At 38.2% G+C, this 13101-nt stretch overlaps 1 protein-coding gene across 1 annotated transcript in view; it reads left to right on the top strand.

The window, feature by feature from the left end:
- Nucleotides 1-12865, top strand: part of HIBADH (3-hydroxyisobutyrate dehydrogenase) — a 77359-nt gene extending 64494 nt beyond the window's left edge. The window contains exons 6-7 of the mRNA XM_009887181.1: nt 6139-6295; nt 11877-12865. Of these exons, the coding sequence (XP_009885483.1) occupies nt 6139-6295; nt 11877-12035 (316 nt within the window). The 3' untranslated portion in view covers nt 12036-12865. The remainder of the gene's footprint in view (nt 1-6138; nt 6296-11876) is intronic.
- The last annotated feature ends 236 nt before the right edge of the window (nt 12866-13101 follow it).

The raw sequence follows: 13101 nt of genomic DNA, 5'->3' as shown, positions 1-13101 counted from the left end.
TTCAGCATCACAGTACTTGAACCTTCATAAATTTTCTTAGCGAGATCTAAATCATTGGCAATTTTATACACAGAGAAGTCTCATGTTTTGAAGAGATTTTCTTGCAATCATGTATCTTTTAAGGGCTCTTCACAAATTATTCATCTGCACAGTTGCATCCTTAAAATTGGCCTGCTAAAACTACAGATACTGTAGATACTTATCAACTGGGCTTTAGACCATGTGTCCGTGTGGATTTGATACACTATAAAAACAGCAAGAGGGCATCAAATGCTTAAATAAATAAAAAAGAACGCCTACATGTGCGCACATACACGAGGCAATGTAATGGATTCACATTTCCTCTTAATTACCATATCAAGATGCAGTTGTTTTATTGAATTGCCCTTGTCTCAGATGTTAGACTATCTTGACCTATTAAGTTGTCATGTTGTAATTGAGATAAAAGAGGAATTTGCTTTGCATCAGTGCTAATTGGTTTATCAATATCCTGTACCATTTACATTTTAAAATTGAGAGTCTGTAAGATACTGAAGCATGTCTACATCAAGCCATAATAAAAACAGTAGTATTGTATACAACTATTGTAATCCAGTGTAGTGTAAAGCTTTCATCAGATTCTCTTTTAAGTCATGGTTCGCTTAATAAAGCATATACAACTGATTTTTCATTATATTTTTATCTACATCTGTAAGAATGATTGGAGTTAAAGTTGAAGATAAAATAAAATCGAGAGGTTTGGAAGACAAGTATTCTAGGCGTGTAAGCCCTGTGCAGAATGAATTCAAGTCTGTAGCCACTGTAGCTTGAAGGTGGTTAGAATTTTCATTTTTCATTTTATCCTTTTCCAGTTTAAATTTTGGCTGAATTTGTAATCAGTGTTTATAAGCAAAAATCCAGGGTGAAGGTGGCAATATACAAACCTTCCTACCCTGCAATTGCTGCAATCAAGAAGGAACTTTACTTATTGTAGAAGAAACCAGCTGATTGTAACCTGAATTATACAAAGAGCAGAATCTCATTTAGCCCAAAACTGCATGAGGTTTAAGACAGAGGTTGTAATTTAAAGCCTTATGAAGTAATTTAGAACTCTTGCATTGATTTTAATGTGCTGTGATTTAAATCCTGGAGGGGATGACTTCTGCTTGTAACTAGAATAAGAGCTTTCCACTCCTGGTGTGTACAAATTTCTAAAGTACAACTTAACAGTTGTAATTCTAATTATTAGAAGTTCTGCTGTATTAATAAATTTATTAATTTTTTTTTTTCAAGTCTAAGACTCGGTAATATGTCTGCCTAGCCTGGAGAGTGTAGGAAGCTGAACTTAATTTATTAGATTAATGCATATCTGGTAAAGAAAGTCTGACTCTGACCTAATAATGGTAAAGGACATTGGAAATCTAAAAAATTCATAATAGGGATTGTGGATCTTAGACATGTTCTTAACTTTTAGGTAGAATATAAAGTATCTTTATGTCATACATTGTGTATTTCATAAAACATGCAGCCTAAATTTTCATTTTCTGAAGCTGTGAGTTACAGTTTTCTTAATTTCAGATTTTAAAATGACATCTGCTATCGTTTTGTTTATTTTATATTTGAAATTATAGAATTTTTCCAAACTTCAGCATAAGTAGCAAATAGAATGTGGTGAGGAGGAAGGAAAACTAACATTAATGAGCAAAAATTCCATAATAAACTCCCAGAAAAATAGGCAATATTGCTATGTAATTTCTGCATTTGTATTCCATTTACTTTTATACTTTATTGTAACATCATCTTCATTTACTAGTCATCTTCATTTACTAATGAAGATGTCTGTTTTCACTGGAAGTGATTTGGTTTAGATTCCGTAATTAATTTAAAAGTTCTGGCCACTGAAATGCTTGGGTTTTGGGTTTTTTTTCCATTAATTTCCCGATGCTTTATGAGTGTTGCTACTAAAATTTAGAAGGTGTGGCAGACATTCTGGAAATGAATTCACATTTTCATTTGTATTTTCTTTTTTCCTAGCATGATAGTGCAACTTGTCAGTAGAAAAAACCTTGAATAGATTTTGCTATACCATTTTACAGATAATGTGCATATTGCAAAATACTGTAGTTACTGTGTCAAACCAATAAACAAAGTACACATAAACTTGACAAATAAGAAATAAAAACATTAAGTGATACTGACCACAGCCATAGACTATCTCTCTTTTTCTTTTTGATGATCATCTCAATGTCAGTAACTTTCTTTTACTGAGCCCTGAGTTCCAGGGAAACGATGTCCAATACTAGCAAAATAAAGCTCGGAAATGAAATATTGCTGGTACCTGGTTTGTGTTTAGGTGAGATAGAAGTTGCTGCCTGTCAGGTAGTTGGCGGTCCTTTCAGAAACTGCCTGCACAGACTCAGGGAAGGGCTTTTGTAGTGACACAGGATGGGACAAGGTTGCTTAAGGGACCTCGGAGAGCAATAAGGGCTCTAGGGCAATAACCTCACTGCAAAATCACTTTTGTACTTCCAACAGCAGAGAAAGTTATCTCTGGAAGGAGGGGGTGTGGTAGCACCCAAATTTATGTCAAAAGCTGCAATTGCAGCTCTTTCCCAGGCCGTTTTACTGTGTATGGATTTGTGCCTGCTTGCTTTTTCAGATACATAAAGTGGAAAGACAGTAGAAGAACTTTGCCCTCTGATGCTGAGTCTAAATGTAGTTTCAGCCTCTAGATCTGGTTTCTGTGAGCACTCCTGGGCTGTAAGTGGAAGACAGGAGCAGAAAGGGGAATCAACACCATAGAGGGGAACATGTGCTGCAGGCTGAGGGATGATTAGGCCTGGGCACATCCCTACTGCAAATTTTAGAAAGTGTGCCTTGAAAAAGTTCTCCAAGGGCACTGTGGCTCTACTGTCTTCATCATGGGGCTATAGCTAAGTCTTGTGAAGGTTAGTAATGACACTTGAAAGCACTTACCTTGTTTAAAACGCCAATGGCAAAGTTATTCCTAGCTGTGTTAGAAGGGTCCCAAGTTTCTGCTTGAATATTTGCAACTTTATATGCTATTTATCCGAAGCGCCTTGAGAAGGTAAACTCTCAACAGTTCAGCTACTTCAGTTGTTACACCTTAAAATGAGACCAGGACTTATCTTTTTTTGTGAGATGCCCTTTCAATTTTTCTGTCTGTTCCAGACTGAACTCTCGGAGGAATGTATGAAAATTTCAGTATGTTGTTTATCAAAACTCAGCAGAATTTAAGCAGTGGCTCGAAGGGATCCTAGTTTAACCATTTTTTTGGTATGCGCGTCTGTTGCTGAGTTTCTGCTGTTCAGTTCATTAGGAATGTTATTGAAGAAGCATTGATTTGGGGGAAGCAATTGTTTTTGCTCTATTATAAGTACAGTTAATACATGGACTTCTTTTCTGCTTATAAGGGAGAAGAACATTTTGGTAATTGTAAATTCACACGCGCATGCACAAGCTCTTGCCACATCCAATGGCAAGTTGTTATGGGGACTGGCAGACTGTCATCATTTTGATAGCTTGAGCAGTATATCTCTTGAGCAGCAATGGAGCTCTTATGCAGAGAGTATCATATGTTCCCAGCCAATTTACAGGGAAACAGCAATAACATTTTATCATGGTTGAGAGCCCAGTAGCTGCTTCCTATTAAACTTGCCCTTTCAGATACCTGTCTTGGATTAATTTGTTGATTTCAAATGGAAACTCAGTCTTCTCCACTGAAGCATGACTTTCTAGGATAGACTCTCACTGAATGACAATTACTGTATATTCTAGCCGGTTTCAGACCATTACAAGCTTTGGGCACAGTGGAAGACAGAGGACTTCTTCAGTAACTGATTTTAATATATGTCTAATTTTAACTGTCAGTTATATATGCACTAGTGGATGAATCCTCAGAAAGATGAAATGCAAAGCACTTCTAACTTGCTCTTATTAATAATACACTTGCTGCAAAGGAGAAAAAAAAAATAGGTTCAGGTCTCCTGAAGAGAATCTGCATGGTGTTTAAGAGCAACGGAGTTTGAAGAAGTGGGGATTTAAACTGACACTATCTTCCTTTTTCTTTTCCTAGAGCAAAAACATGCCAGATCTAGTGCAGACAATATTTTACATATCTGTATAATACACATATATCTTTTAAAGTATACTTTCACAGAGAGGTAGTTGGAACACTGTGAGAAGAGCGTTCTTTTGGAGGGTTATATGCATTTTGAAATAATAAGCTCTCTGTCTTGCGGTATACTCACAGCTATAATTATGGGCCTCTGCATGCAGCTAGGTATGGCACAAGCAGGCACTACACTGCTAAAAATACTGGTCTGGATGTAACAAAGGTAAGGAAACAAACAAGCCAAGAGATTTGGTTTGGCCAAAAAAGCAACCTCTGTGTATTTGAAAGCTCAGGTGTTGTCTGGTCCCAATGCATGTTTTTTCAGATGACAACAATAAAAGCATTTATTCAGAGTGATTCTTCATGAAGACTTTGATACACTATACAAGATAAAAATACAAGTAAAATACTATGAAAACATATTTGTTCTGGAAAATGCATTTTTTAAAAATAAATGGTAGTTGAAAGCATTCAATTGAGTCAGGAGGCTGGAAAAAAATGGGGAGGAGAATAAAGCTTGATCCCATTCAGGCCAGCAGGGGACTTTCCATTGAATTCCGTGGGCTGCTGCAGCAAGTTATAAATAAGACTGCACAGCAGTAATGCTAAAAAGCTACCTTTGCGGTACAGAAAGTGATTCTGCTTTGCATTAGGAGGGCAGAATTGCAGGAAATGTGCGCTGTTATGGGAACAGGAGCCATGCTGTAGGGCCCACTGTCTAAAATGTAGTTTTTTTAATCTGAAATGCCTACTGGAATAAATAGACATAAATTTTAGCAATTATTCCATTGGTAATGAGCTTTGCTTATCTACAAATTAAAACCTTGAGCGCTACAGTGCCTGGACTTGGTATTAGTATCCCCATGGCTATGGAGATCCACAAGAAGTCTGTGATGTAAGAGCTAATGGGAGAGTGTTGACTTCTATAAAGGTTAAAGCTCAGCTGGAATTGTGTGGAAAAGGCATTATATTTTTAACTTCTTTGCTTATCCATGGCAAAATATGTTGTGATATATCCCTTTTAAAATGTCCTTTTCTCGTCTTGGATTGTTATTGGAGATAATTCTCTTGCTTTCTTCTTTGTCATGAGCGTAACTGAACATTTGTACAGGGCCAGATAAGCTGCTGCTGCTCGTTGTTGCTATGAATGTAATTTGTGTAAAATTACACTTGCAACTTGATATCGGCATAAATGTGAATCCATAAGAGGATTAATTTTCTATAGTATTGAAGTGCTTTCAGGGCCCACATGGAGCAGCAGCTTATGCCATCAGCTCTGTGGTAGAACAAATGACATTTCTACTTGGACAAGCTTTGTTTTATCAGGATCAGTAACCTTATCAACAACTGACCCAGAACTATAATGTATGTTTGTGAATAGATAACATATGTCACAAGGAGAGGTGGGCTTGCCTCATAAGCAAGAGTGTATAATGAAGATTAAATAATAGCAAAGCAAAGAATGTGCAGTTATATACCATAGTAATATTTTTTGAAAGTGTAGTGGTTTTGTTCACTTATTAGAGCAGGATCATTTGTATTACCTTGCTTACATCAAAAATGCAGAAGTGTGCACGTATAAACACATTGCATAAGTATTTTTACACTGCCACACTTGCTTGTGAATTTTTTGCTTTGTTCTGCTTTAAAGAATATAATTTTAATATGAAGAACAAGTATGTGACTTGGTCGGTAGCAGAACAGAGAATGTATTTTAGTAATTGAAATACAAGGGAACTGCTGTTCACAGAGGACCTTTATTTTGCTTGCACTTTCAAAATTGCTAGGTGAAGGGGATTTGCTTAGTGCGAAAGGAAAAAGCTCTGAAAACCAACTGCTTAAATGGTGAATTGATGCTCTTTAATTTAAGTTACAGCATCCCTACCCCCAATATCAATACTCTCTCATTTTTCATGACTTATAATAAAGGGAGAGAAATGACACTAGGGTCCTAAGATATAAAACAAGTCACCCATGTCTTGTGCATTTTGACATTAACACTTCTCTTCCTTGACCTTTGACAGATTAGGCCTTGACCCAAAGCTGCTGGCCAAAATCCTAAATATGAGCTCAGGTCGCTGTTGGTCAAGCGACACGTACAACCCTGTTCCTGGAGTGATGGAAGGAGTACCATCTGCTAATAATTACCAAGGTGGCTTTGGAACAACACTCATGGCTAAGGTACGTAATACTTGCGTTTTAAGTATGTACAGTTGCTTCTCTCTGGGCTTCTAGCGAATCTTCTTCCTAGTGAAAAATTATGATTACAGGGAAATATGTGTGTGTGAACAGAGCGGAACCCAACCTCTTACTGTAGCTCTGATTTAATGAGTTGTGTAGGTGGCGTATCGTTAGCCTTCAGCCTCTTTCTAGCTACTATTACTGCTGACCACTCAATGAGATTATATGCGCTGTCTTTTTGAGTTTTGCCTTAATCCAGGAGTCCTGATGGATTTGTGCATATGTGCATTCAGCAAGTTATTCAGGTGCCTCTTGCTAACTAGAACTTAGGACCCTAAGCTCAAGAGAGCAATTTGGGGAAATTCGGGTGACCTAATTAGGTTCGAATAGTGGCATAAGCATCTAAGATTTTGCACCCAGTCTTACAGAATCACAGAATGGTCAGGGTTGGAAGGGACCTCTGGAGATCATCTAGTCCAACGCCCCTGACAGAGCAGGGTCACCTACAGCAGGTTGCACAGGACAGCATCCAGGCAGGTTTTGAATGTCTCCAGAATTGAATTCTCTTCCAGATATCTTAAACTGTGCTACTGGACATGCCCTCTAGCATCCCCTTCCTTGCTAAGCCAACTGGTTATGTGCTTATCTTTCTGCCTAAGGCCATCTGGAATGCAGAAAGCAGACAGGTTTCAACCCACACCCCAGCAGACTGATATTCTGCAGGTATCTGCACCATGCTGTGAGCTCTCCTGAATTGTCTTTGTTGCTGGCAGAAGTAGTGCTTCTTATGAGTAATAACCTAGTAATCTAAATTATTTGACGACAATATATATACTTATATAAGTATATACTTATATGTACTTATTTAAATACATACTCATATACTTAAATTATATACTTATACAAATACTTAAAGGGAGGGTGCCAGGGGTGCCAGTCTTTTTTCAGTGATGCCCAGTGATAGGACAAGAGGTAACGGGCACAAACTTGAACATAGGAAGTTCCATCTTAACATGAGGAGGAACTTCTTTACTTTGAGGGTGGCAGAGCACTGGCACAGGCTGCCCAAGGAGGTTGTGGAGTCTCCCAAACTGGAGACATTCAAAACCCACCTGGATGCCATCCTATGCAACCTGCTGTAGATGACCCTGCTTTGTCAGGGGGGTTGGACTAGATGATCTTCAGAGGTCCCTTCCAACACTGACCATTCTGTGATTCTGTGTGAAAGTGGGATATCTGGGTTTTAGGTCCTTATCAACATGAGGAAGTTGTAACCTACAGCTATCCCATCCCAGGAGAGTGCACTTACTGCTGTGCTCTTGGCTGTTCTAGTAAAAAGCACTGTCCTGAGTCACTCTGTGGTCAGGAAAGTTAAACTCTTAGAGGCCAGAGGAAAGTAGGCAAGGAGGTCAGGGTCTGTGTCCCACTGATGAGGACACACAGTTGGAGGAAGGAGATAGAGAACTCTAACTCTTCAACTACTTCTGCATTTAGCACAATGATTGCCGAAGGTAAATTATAAAACCAGCCCTGTAAGAGGTCTCTCACCTAAGCATGTAAGTGCAGGAAATAATTTCACACTGAATATTAGTTTCATGGTGATGCTGTCCTGAGGGAGTTCATACAGGACAGGTTTTGGGCATACCAGTTTATGAGCACTCCCAACTGCTTAGGCATTCTGGCCATTTTCAGCCATTCCACGTACGGTGGAAATTAAGTGCTTAAAACTAAAACAACATTCTCAGAGCTGGTGGTCAAACTCAGATATTGCCATGCAAATCTCCACAGTGCTGGAGTTCTTGTGGTTAATATCTGCGTACGGATACTGTTCCTGTCATTCTGCAGTTGATTTATGTCAATTGGTGCATTTGCACATTCAGTGGAATTAACCAAATTCTGTCCAGTGTGGGTCCAGAGTGTTTTGCATGTGGTAGCACCAAAAAATTTTGCTAATGCTGCATGACTCAAAACCCAGTGGTCGGCCTACTACATTTTATGTTTATGGACCAACAACCAAGAGCTTCCATTTCTTTGAGCGGTGTGTTAAAATACTGGAAAGCAGCAGGTTTTACCTCATGTTCACGTCATTGAACACAGGGGACAATAAAATGTTATTTAATTACTGATTTATAAAATGTGTTAGGTTATTGTTTGGAGTTTGTCAGGGCTATTGATTAGAGATAAGCAACTTGATCTTGGCACTGTGTCAAAGCTCTTGTTTCCATCTTGTGTACTGTTTTCAGAATCTGTTCTGCCTGTTGTGTCCTGTTTCACACTGCAACCTCTGTTCTCATGATTCATAACTCTTACTCTTGTCCAGAATAACCGCATAGTATAAATGGGATGGAGGTACATATTTCCTTCCCTCCCTTTTAAATTTCTTTGTAAAGGTTTTTTTTCTTTTGGTCTGCTTCTAAGAGGGACCTTCATCTTCTCTGGAAGCTGCCTTAAAAGATCTTCCTTTCTTTGGAGAAATAGCAGCCTGGCTTGTGCTTGTTGAAACTGCCAGGTTTTGGTTATAAAGCATCAGTGATAACTAAGAGGAGAGTTCCTCAGAGAGGTTTGTAATTGCTGTTCATCTCTTCTGACTATGCCTCTCCAGCCAGCCCTGCCTGCCAGGCGGCCTGAAGACTGCCTTCTATAGGCTGAAATCCTCAGTAAGAAGGAAAGACACTAAATTCCTCTCATGCCTCTTTAACAATGCTATGTTATTCTGTATAGACAGAAGATTACTTGAATGAGTAAGTAACCAAGACAGAGCTGATCATATTCAAGGTATTATTTGGTGTAGCGGTGACCTCTTAAGACAGTTCTTAGTTTGTGGAAAGACTTTTGCAATGATGCCTTTCACCCTGGTATGTGACGTGTCATGCAGTTTGTACATTGTTTGAGTTGGGGACTTTTTTCTGGGAACTACAGGGCATGATTTTCCCACTTCAGAAAAAAGAGAAGCTATATTCAAAGGAGAAGGAGATAGGTACAACCCTGAGAAGAGGATACTCCACAATGAAAACATCTAAAAGTGACTCTTTCATTCACAGCACAGTTTCATTCACAACACAGTCTTTCATTCACAGCACAGCTGCTAATCAAATGTCTTCTTTGAATCCTGAGACAAGCTGGATTTATATCATACTATGCTTGACTCATGTCAAGACAGCCTTTGAGTTTTATTCCGAATGGACGAGTTTCATTTACATCAACCGCAAAATGAGCGTGCAGAACCAGGTATTTCCAAAATGAGCATTTTTTGCTTTTTTTAAAATACATTGGCAACTGTCTCCTGAAAGAGAATCTGTTTCCCTATTCCAAGCTGAGAAAAAGTAGTTAGAATAGTTGGTACACTGAGACATCTGGAAGATGTTGTCAGTTCCAAAGAGTATGAGAGGAGCCATAAACTATGGTCTGATTTTCGCTTTTCCAAAAAGGTCAGCAAAGGGCAAATTTCTTTCAGAGCTGTTTTGTACTATTTCACTCATGGAGTCTCCAACCTCAAGAGAAAAGATTAAAAATCCTTCACAACTTAAGCTAAAGATAACCTGTACTTACATTTTGTAATTCTTTTTTCCCTTCAAAGTTTTAATTTCTAGAATGGAATTTAAAAATAAACAAAACAACATTCCAGCATTTTGGAGTGAGGAGTCCGTTTATTGAGATGCTGTCTGATGTTTCAACCATCTTGGAGCCAGACTTTCATTATTGAAGTGAAAAGACCTGCCTTACGAAATTGTATTTGTGTTAGCAGTCTGTTCAGAATTTTCAGGGATTGCTTCTGTGAATGCCTCTTCAGGGAGAAACAGATCACGATCACCTCTACCAAAACCAAGCACCTTCACTAGGTGTTAGACGATTTTGCCGTTCTACTAGTCCATGACGTGATATTAAGCTTTGTTGAATAAAATGGGTAATATGGCAACAGATTTCACAAAGAGGGTTTAGAAGAGGCTAGGAATATGTCATGGAATATCTTACTGTAAGTGAGGTTAAAGTAACTGTTCCTAGATTTACCAGGTCATGAGTCTTTCAACAGAATTGCTACACAAGAGGGAATGATCTGCCCTGATGCAGATGAAGAATATTTTGGATCCTGTGACATCTGATATGTATGTTTTTCCCATTTTGTAGATTTTGAAGTCATTCAAGGGTAATAGGAAGAGTAACTATAATTCTGATTTGTATCAGAATGACCTTTATAGAGCCGATTTACAGATCGAAGTGACATTTAGAGAGTAGAGTAAGATCTTGAATTTCCTTGTGCTAATTCAAATTCAGACACACAGAAAGTAAAGACCTGTCTTGTAAGTCATCCCTGAGAAGCCAAAGGTGCTCTTAGCGGTACTACAGTCTCTCCATTCTTCTGTATCAAAGATTTATTATTTTAAAAAAATAAAACCAGCAATTTCTATAAACTACCATAGTCCTGGGTGGACAGAAAATCCAGGTGCTTCCTAGTAACACCTGAGAGGTTCTTTTGCAACTTTCTTGAAATGTGGACCGCAAAATTGATTTCTGTAGCAAGACCTTATAAAGGTAACCATGGGTGCAAGCATTACTTTCCTACTTAGACAAGAGATCTGTTTATATATCCAGACCCTTGTTAGCTTTTCCTTCTTTGATTGGTTTCGTGTCTGATCCAGCCTAGATTTCAAGACATGCTCCAGCCTAGCTTGTCATTTCTGTGCAGCATGCATGCTGCTGACTGTTGCTAGCTAACTATGGTTAGTCATAGTACCTGGTACTCGCCTTTGAGTCCTGTCCTATTTGTTTCAGATTATAGCTGTAGTTGACCAAGGAGTCTTGGACGACAGGTTTCAGATTAATCCTCTTGCAACCTCTCCCCCTTTTTTCAGCCCCAAATTTAGTGTTTAAAAGTGCAGTAGAATTATTCTTTGTATCCCTTTATCTTCAAGACTTGTAGCAGACCCAGGACGGTCCCCTAAGGAATTCTTTAATACATCCTTCCAGTTAGGCTGCAAACCATTCATATTCACAAAGTGGCCTGAGCCTCTCATTTTGTTATTAACTGGTCACATTACAGTAAATGTGTGTAGGCTAAGTGGCTTCAATTTTGTTATTATTCAAGTCCCTCCTGCTTGATTTTTAACCTGTTTTTAGAAAGAAAGATGTCCTCTTGCCCAAACAAGAAAATGATGCCATTAGAACCTATGTGAAATGCTTAAGTGAATAGCCAGGGGAATTTTAGTTTTGGAAATGACATAACAGAGTGGGGAAAAAGAGTCTGAATCTTGCTACCAGGTTATATAGTGATCTAGAATCTTAAAATTCCTCCTCTCCGGAAGGAGGTTGCATGCCTTGCAAAGTTTGGGGTTTTTCTGTTGAATAACAGTTACTGTTTTAAAAATGAAAAATTAAACAAGGCTCCCTTCTTCCAGGACTGAAATTTTAATGCTGGAGTATTGCGTTTGTTGGCAGTAGAGTTCTCTTCACAATGGAAGCCAAATAACCTATAATATGTATATGGTTATTTATATCCTTGTTGTTTCTCCCCTGACTTTTTCTCTTTTTCTTTCCTTCCATTCTTCCTCCCTGCCCTATTCCTCCCTCTTCTCCCTCCCCACAGGATCTTGGCTTGGCCCAGATTTCTGCCACCAACACAAAGACACCAGTTCCTTTGGGATCCCAGGCACATCAGATCTACAGGATGATGTGTGCAAAGGGCTATGCCCTGAAAGACTTCTCAGCTGTGTTCCAGTTTTTACGTGAGGAGGAAAACTTGTGAGCTGTCCTTTGGAAATGGACACCATAACAAACCACATTTTTTTATCCCTATAGCTCGTTTGAGAAGTATGTGGGTTTAATCAAACACTGTGCATACTGATCCCATACAGACTAATCACCTTTGGTTGTCTAGATCACAGTGAACTCCAGGTTTTTTTCATAAGTCTTGAAAAAGCAAGCCAGAGGAAAGGATTGTTTGGCAATTAGCCAGACAGTGATTTCTTTTTTTTTTTTAAGAACCATCAAAGTTTTTTTTTTCACTAGATGCAATAAATATTTTTTTTTATGAAACCCTTAACTGTTTGCATATAAAATAACTTACATTATGGCTACAAACTTAGGTGAATCTTGAATAGTAAGAGAATGTTATATGGTGATTTTATGATATATGGTGATCTATTAAAATTAAAAATGAATACTTTATGGAAAAAGGGAAGATTTGTTCAACGAAGAAACACAGCCTGAGATGGATTTTTTTGTCCTGCCTACCAGCCTTGAGTTGATCTATAGTGAATTTTTCCTGGGATTCAGGTTGCAGATTAAATTTATAGTCACGCATTTCTAAGTGGAGAGCTGTTACAGCACGTTTACCTGATAGACTTAGTTAAAATAACATAGAACGTGTGTCCCTCTTGTAAAGCTCCGTTATTGCATTTTGCTAACCCAATTTTATATTTTCTTGTATTCTGTCACACATTTTCAGAACTCAAGAACAGCACTTAACCAGAAGTTCTAACAAAGTGTACATTTGTTTTAGCTAATTACTGAAGTATTTTAAATCTACGCAAACCCCATTATTTTGAAAAGAAATAAAAATCTATACTGGTAGATACTTGCTGTATGATTATTTGCTTTTTGTTTTGATGCACTCTTGTACACACACAATTAACCAAAAACTGATACTAAGTGGTCTGATTTTTTAATTGGCTTGGTTTTCTACACATTATCTTGCAAAACCAAGCTTTTCAGGAGCTTGTGTTGTGAAATGCAGATGGTAATCTGTTTGCATATGTATTACTTTAACCATTCACCATCTCCATGGTCTTGCAAAAGTACAGTTATATACT

This window comes from Charadrius vociferus, unplaced genomic scaffold (genome assembly GCF_000708025.1).
Source record: "Charadrius vociferus isolate BGI_N301 unplaced genomic scaffold, ASM70802v2 scaffold366, whole genome shotgun sequence".
NCBI lineage: Eukaryota > Metazoa > Chordata > Aves > Charadriiformes > Charadriidae > Charadrius > Charadrius vociferus.
This window is presented reverse-complemented; position numbering and strand designations above follow the sequence as displayed.